At 40.1% G+C, this 7,630-nt stretch overlaps 1 protein-coding gene across 2 annotated transcripts in view; it reads left to right on the top strand.

Annotated features, from left to right (window-relative positions):
* The first annotated feature begins 184 nt into the window (after positions 1-184).
* Positions 185-7,630, top strand: part of LOC112141258 (putative monooxygenase p33MONOX) — a 9,066-nt gene continuing 1,620 nt past the window's right edge. The window contains exons 1-8 of one of the 2 annotated variants that reach the window (XM_024264375.2): positions 185-383; positions 2,456-2,573; positions 2,644-2,716; positions 4,830-5,005; positions 5,083-5,197; positions 5,367-5,494; positions 5,782-5,882; positions 5,972-6,168. In XM_024264375.2, the coding sequence (XP_024120143.1) occupies positions 2,692-2,716; positions 4,830-5,005; positions 5,083-5,197; positions 5,367-5,494; positions 5,782-5,882; positions 5,972-6,168 (742 nt within the window). In that variant the 5' untranslated portion in view covers positions 185-383; positions 2,456-2,573; positions 2,644-2,691. The remainder of the gene's footprint in view (positions 384-2,455; positions 2,574-2,643; positions 2,717-4,829; positions 5,006-5,082; positions 5,198-5,366; positions 5,495-5,781; positions 5,883-5,971; positions 6,169-7,630) is intronic. The other variant, XM_024264366.2, reaches the window with a different exon arrangement.

The following is a 7,630-nucleotide window of genomic DNA, read 5'->3' as shown; positions in this document are numbered from 1 at the left end:
TTTTAAAGGGTATTTAGAATACTATTATTTCTTTATTTTTACTTTTTTATATATTTAAAATATACTTTTTATGCCGTGGTTTGTTTGAGTTTGACTTTCATTATTCTGTTTTAGTTGTTTATGTTACACCATTGACTGTATATAAAGTTATTTATTTATATATTTCTTATATTTTTACAGTCACTATGTGACACGCAGGCTGGACGTACTCTCGCGAGAGTCTCCGAGAACAGCAAAGGGCACCCGTCCACAGAGGAGGGTTTTCTGTGCTGAGTCCCATAATGGCTGCTGCCCGCTTATTGTCATCTTCTTCTAATCAACCAGGGACAATGAGCGGCTTCGCGTCGTCTTAGCCGTCGGTCTGGGGCTGCCTTTTACCGAAGGTGAGAGAAAGTCAACGGATGTTTGGGAAAGAAACGCCGCTGTTTGGGCTGCGGTACCGAGAAGCTGCTGCTGCTGCTAGCATCTTCCATCCTCTGGTTCCGCTACAAGCAGCAAACCGAGGACAGATGTCATCACCACGACGTTTGATATTAGTTTATTCTCACGCTCGATACGATATTTAAAGTGAATATTCCTCTAGTTCTCACCAGTATTCGGTTTTCAGTGAGTTTGGCTGGATTGGTCTGGAGTTAGCTTAATCGTTATTTCAGCTAAAAACACAAAAATATACTTTATCCTGTTGGGAAAATCTGCAATTTCTTTAGTTTTAAACTTCATTGTAGTCTGTGTCACGTGACATGATATTAGAACATTTGTTTTCCTACAGAATGTATTAATGCTTTGGGCTTTTGTTTGTTACTGGCGTGACGTTAAGTAATTTAATTTGTTTTATAGGAGAGTTAGTTTAGTTTATTTTCCTATAAAGAGCATAAACATTGTGTTCGTAGATCCATCTATGCTGGAGCCATAGACCGTTTAGATTCATGCTTTTATTCTGAAACGACCCCGTCAATGACGCTCGTTCGACGCTGCAGGGATTCAAAAATAAGAGAGAAATGCGATTGTCATTTATTTTAAAGCCTCTTCAGAGATAAAGATTAACATAGAAAGCCTTGATTTACTTCTTCTCCCACGTTTTGTTATATTTAAGTATCATTGTAGAATTTAGACATTTTAATGTGTTGCATTTAGTTAAAACAAAATGTTCTTCATTAGTTAATGCTTAAACCAACATTTAATAACAAATATATACTATTTTCCTTTTGATAATATAAAATTAACATAGGATCTTAGTTATTTTAATGGTTTGTCAAAGTTTAATTAAAAAAAAAACAGTATTCTTCTCAGTTCATAATAAGGACTATAGATTGAATGTAATCGTTTAATCATAGTGTAGCATCTCAATATCATTTTATTTGATCCCATTTCCATTCAAATTCAGTAATATTTGGTTTGAAAAACAGTTTTACCATGGGCTGCACGGTGGCGCAGTGGTTAGCGCTCTCGCCTCACAGCGAGAAGGCCCCGGTTCGACTCCCGGCTGGGACCTTTCTGTGTGGAGTTTGCATGTTCTCCCCGTGCATGCGTGGGTTTTCACCGGGGACTCCGGCTTCCTCCCACCGTCCAAAAACATGCTTCATAGGTTCATTGGTGACTCTAAATTCCCCCTAGGTGTGAATGTGAGAGTGGATGGGTGTGTGATTGAGGCCCTGAGACAGACTGGAGACCTGTCCAGGGTGTACCCCGCCTTCGCCCTTCAGTAGCCGGGATAGGCTCCGGCACCCTGCGACCCTGGAAGGGACAAAGCGGTCTAGAAGATGGATGGATGGATGGAACCAGTTTTACCAGAAAAAACAAATTGATCAAAGGCAAAGCTTTTATTTTGAAAATAATATGATTTCTGATGAATTGGTATTACTGGCCAGTTTGATGTAGCTGTTTTCCTTTTTTTAAACTCACTAGTTTCTGTCTCGTTGTAGGAAGGAAACATGTAACACAAACCGCTGCGTTCAATAAGTTCCATAATCAGATCAAACTGATCTTCATTTGAAAGATTCTTCATCAGTTTATCAGATCGAGGGATCAGTTTTTCTTTAAAGCATATATTCTTTTGTTTTTCAAGCAAATAACGGCCTTTTTTAAATCCAAGAAAATCAGTAATAGTAATAGTGGAGTTTTTATAAACAAAGACAGATTTATTTATTTTAAATCATGGACTAACTTCAAGTATCCGACAGTGACACTCAGTTCATCTGAGAGACGGATTATTGACCCAAAGTAAACTATATTCAAAGAAACATTTAAATAAATGTCATTTCTAAATGTTCTTTTTGGTGGTTGTTACTTCAGATACAATCTTCTGCTAAATAATAATAAACTAATCAGTTTCAGGGCAGCAGAAAGGATATTTGATGAGACTTTCTTCATGATCTTCAACTGTTTTCCGTCTGGAACATTTCCTCCTAACTCTGAGTAACCCAGAAGAACCTCCTGTTCTCCACTGTCTCCTCAGTTGCTTCTGTGGCCTTGCTGCTCTCCCACAATGCATTGCCAAAGGCAGTCGTGTATGTCAAACAGGCCCGTGTAACCACCACTCCATCCACTCCAAACTAGAACATCGAACTTTGAAGGTACGCGTCTGTCTGAGTGTGAGCAGAGTTCTGATCCAAGTCTTCATCAGACGTTTCTCTTCCTCTGCAGCTTCTGCTCTCGCTGACCGTCTGCGTCTGCGTCTGCGTCTCTGCCGTCATGGCTGGATCTGGAGATCTCCCAGGTGAGAAAAACTCTTATTTCATTTGAGCCTTTGGACAAAGGAAGCTCTTTTATGTCACTTCCTGTTTTACTCTTCAAAATAAAATGCATTTTTGTTTAATTAGCTGTTCAATTTAGAAATAAATAATTATTGGTGCTATTATTTACCGAATTGCTTTATTTTGTAAATATTCTTTAGTTCTAATTAGTTGCTAACTGTTTTGTTGTCTTCCAACAAGTTTAAGTTGGATTTCAATCTTAACTCACAAAAATCTCAAATTCATTCTTAATACCCATGAATAATATAACTTTCATCCATTAAAAAACAGCATTGATTTAGGTTTTCTAAAGTGATCCGCTGGCTCTCCGTGGATCCACTCACAGACTCACAAAGCATCGCTCTGTTTTCCAACAATACTCCAGTTCTGACTGTAAGAGGATCTCCTGACCTCAAAGTTCGGCTGTCCTGGTGACCTGCCAGGATTTCTGCCTGAAACTGGATCTTCCTGCAGTGAAATCCTCCCAGAGAGTAAACATCTGTGAACCTGCAGCTCTCAGCTCCAACCTGCCCTCCTCTGAGGTGTTGCTAAACATTCAGCTGCTCATTTTAACCAAACATTATTGAGCTGTGGGTCAAGAAAACACGACAGCAGGTTTTATCTGGTCAGCAGAAACAAATCTCTGTGTCGTCTTATTGTTTAAAGAAACTTCTAGTTACTTCAGAAAACAGGTTTTCTGTTCATTCTGGACTTTTTCTAGATCTCTTTGTGGTATTTTGCTTTTAAATATCAATTTACTTCCCAAAAAGTCTATATCTTCCTACAGTGTTATCCTGGGACTGTACTTTATTTTTAAAATCAAAAATTAAGTTTTGAAACCACCAGAAAATGGGCAAAATTAAGCTCAGTCTGGTCTTTTATTACCTCCGATTTATCATCCTAAATTTATTAACAACAGAAAAATGGTCATACTTCTGTTTTATTCAGACTTCAATTGATTAACAGGATATTTTATTTGATCTTTTTTATTTATTCTATTTTATGATATAAATCAGTGTACTGCAGAGGAGTCACACATCTGTCACCAGAGAATAATCTACACAGAAATATCCCAAATTTACTCTGAATTTACATCCATTTATAACATCACACAACAAATGTCACTGAACCAAAGATCTGATCGAGATGAAGATTTATTAACTCTTTATCTAACTCTTGGTCATCTGCAGTGTCTTTGACACATCATGGAAGAGATTGATTGACAAGATCAACAGCCAATCAGGATGCAGAATATAATGACCTTTTCTAAATAAAAAAAATAAAAAAATCTTAGAAAGTTGTACTGGAAATATCTGCAGAAAAGTAAAGAGACTGAACTGTGATATAGAGAGGGAACAGTCTGACACAAACGTACTCTGAAATAACACAAACGTACTCTGAAATATCACAAACGTACTCTGAAATATCACAAACGTACTCTGAAATAACACAAACGTACTCTGAAATAGTAGATAAGATTGCTCGGTTCTGGCTCGCGGTTCATCAGGTTGATTCGCTGTGGCGACCCCTACAGGGATAAACAACACCTACAGATTTACACTGACATAACAGGGGCTACGGATGTAAAATAGCTTTTCGGCTAATTCTGGCGCATTGCAGCGATGCTATTGATGTGCACTGTCCCTGTGAAATAAACTAATAAATAAATAAATTGTGACGATTACACGATCGACTGAATTTCCATTCCTACGATCCAGGGTTTTTATTGAATCTAATAGACTTTTCATCATTTTTTTCAAAATTAGACAAATAAATATTGAAAAAAAAACCAACTTCATTATCTTACAAGAAATACCAGGGATCTGTAAAACTTGAACTTCTGTTTAGTTTCACTCTGGTGGAAGTTCTGTCTGAAGATGTTCTGGATCCGTTTTAGGTCAGAGAATCGGTTCAAATGAGCCAATATTGACTTGAATCAACTTGGTGACCACAAATTCTGATATGAATCAAACGACTTTGTTTTGTTGGATTTGTCTTCAGGATCAAAGCTGGAGTTCTGATGTTATCGATCCGTTTTAGTTTAAAGAACGTCTCCGTTTCACTGCTGATGTTTCTTCTGCTGCTCTTCCTTCGCAGCCATCGAGGGTTCTGGGATGGGCGGGATGAAGCTTCCTGTGGGAATGACCCGCCGGGCCCTCAGCTACGACGACAACCTGGAGGCCCCCATGTCCACCCCCCCCCACGACATCAGCATCAACAACCTGTGGAGACGCCCCGTCATTCCCGAGAGGAAGTTCTCCCAGCTGGCAGAGGTGAGAGCTCTGCTGGGCGGTGTCAACTCACGGGCTGGATGAGAGGTTAAAGCCAGCGTGTCCCCCCACACCTGCAGGAGGAGGAGAGCGGTCCGGTCAAAGAGTCGGCGGTGCCGGACAGCGCCTCCTTCAAGGTTCCAGGAGCAGTGAAGACCAAGGCCTCCTCCCTCATCATGAACTCCCTCATCACCAGTACGTCTCTGCTCCTCAGCTTCAGGATTCCTTCAACAAGCGTAGAAAAGAGACCGGATTTCTCCTCCGAAACGGCGTTTTCTCCTCCTGATGGAGTTCATGTCAATCATTATTTTAGAGATTTAGTCACAAAAACGCCTGAAAGATTCTCCGTTTGTGTTTGACTCAGAACACACCCACGAAAGCATGTCCAAGTTTGAGCAGAGGGCGGGGCTTACCGACGCCGGCTACACCCCCCACAAGGGCCTGACGGCCGAGGAGACCAGGCACCACCACCGCATGCCGGAGGCCCTGCAGGTGAGCCGGGCGCCATTTTCCTGACCCTTCAAATTCTGCTGCTTTGAAATCGTTTTCTAAAAGTTTCATTTTTTTGTTTCACTATAGATGTTTTTAGATTAGATTCTACATGCGATTCTTTCCACTTTCTTTTTCTAAATAAAGAGTAGAATGGATTAAACTGAATTGATCCCTCTAAATCATATATACTCCTTTACATTTTCTTGATATTTTGTTGTCGTTTTTCTTCTACTTGAGGATCTTTATCTGCTAAAATCTCTGATAAACTGGAATCTTTTCTGGTGCAGAAGCTGCAGATCCAGAACCTGGAGACCAGAGAGGAGAGGAGCTCCTCCGCTCAGTCCACTCCCTCGAACACGCCGCACAGCTCGCCCAAAGCGCAGCGCAGGTACGCTTGGGGGGGCGAGCAGGTCCACCGCGAGGCGAGCAGATCGGAGACGGATGGATGTGACGCCGGCGTGCTGTGTGTCTGTGCAGAGGCTGGTTCAGCAGCGCCGGCTCAGAGGTCAGCCTCAGCTCCTCCTCCAACAGCAGCGTGGACATGGTGGGGCTGGACCCGGCCGCAGGGGGAGGAGTCGGCGGCGGCGGCGTGGTGGAACGGTGGAGCGTGTTCGGACCTCGACCGCTGGTTCAGCATTCAGCGTCTGACCTGGGATCAGACGGCACGCCTGCAGGTTCGTCTCCCTTCAGTTATTTGTTCAGTTCATCACGGAGCAGCTGCCGCCTCCACGCCGCGGCGGCCACACGATGGAGCGACCTTCAGTCTGTAAACAGACAGGCCAACAACCCGACCCCCATTGGCTCTGAAAACATGACGCAGGTTCTGCTCAGACGGTTCAGGTCCGGTTGACGTTTTGACTCATGGGAGCGTTGGACTGTTTCAGTCTCCAGGATGACTTTAGGTAGGTGAGCCGTCGGATGAAGGAACCGGAGATCTTTACTCTGGAGAACGGTTCTTCTAGAAAACAGATGTTTTAAATGAAGAAGATCTTTTCAGTGGATCTACCAGTAGTTTCTCTGTGAGATCTCTTCAAGCGAGTGTTGATGTTCTGCTGCTTTAATACAAACATAAACATGAAAATGTAGGTACAGTACTTTAAAAATTAAAAATGCTTAAAATATGTTTCATGAGCTAAAAGAGTCTAACTGTCCTTATTTCTGATCATGATCACGTTAGACTAAGACTAGAACTACAGACATTATAAGATCAGTTTGTCTAAAGATTCATTATTTGTAAATTAGTCAAATTTCAAGTTTTGCTAAATCAATCAAATCTATTTAAACGGCGTGGCGACACTAATTATGAGACTAAAGTCGCGTGAACTTCATGTCCAGCAGAACGACTTCTTCAAATAATTCCATTTTCAAACTCTTGATGTTTACGTCTAAAGAGGCTCAGTTTTTGATTGATTGATTGATTGATTGATCTTGTTTAAGTCAAGCATAGATTATGGACAGAACAAGACAAGAAAAAATAACAGTTTTTTCAAACTCACTTCAGAAATAATGAAATGCATTGATTAGAGAATAAAAAAAGAAAAACACTCTTAGGTCACCTTTGATTCATTAAATATAGTAATAATATGATAATTATTAACTATGGTAATTATTAACTAAAGTCAAGTAAAGTTTTTTGTACTTTCATTTAATTTTCTTTTATTAGAGTTTGAGTCACCAAAAGGTTCAGAATTTCTTAGTTTTTGAAGCCTGGAAATAAAGATTCACGTCTTTCATCTTTGAGTCCGGCTCCAATAAACAACTTTAGTGTTTTTCTTGTTATTTTGACTTGTTTTTCTATTATGTTTGTGCATTTTGAAGTTTTTAAATTTACATTTAAAGTCACAAATGTGCAACTTTATTCGAATAATTGAAGAGTTACGACTGTTTCCTCGTAAATAAATGACTAAAGTTGTAATTAAAAACCTTTTTTTGTGTGTAAACTGGCCCTAATACTTGAAGATACTAAAAAAAATATTTTTAGGTGACTAAAAACAAAAAAAACAGTGAGGAACTTGTAAAAAAAGACTAAGAATCTCCAGCAAATGACTCGACAATCCACTTTTTTAATAAAGTCCAAACTGTACTGAACCTTCTGTCTATTTTTCTTTCAGGATCACATTTTAGTCGTTTTTTTGT

The sequence above is a fragment of the Oryzias melastigma genome, linkage group LG14 (assembly GCF_002922805.2).
Source record: "Oryzias melastigma strain HK-1 linkage group LG14, ASM292280v2, whole genome shotgun sequence".
NCBI lineage: Eukaryota > Metazoa > Chordata > Actinopteri > Beloniformes > Adrianichthyidae > Oryzias > Oryzias melastigma.
This window is presented reverse-complemented; position numbering and strand designations above follow the sequence as displayed.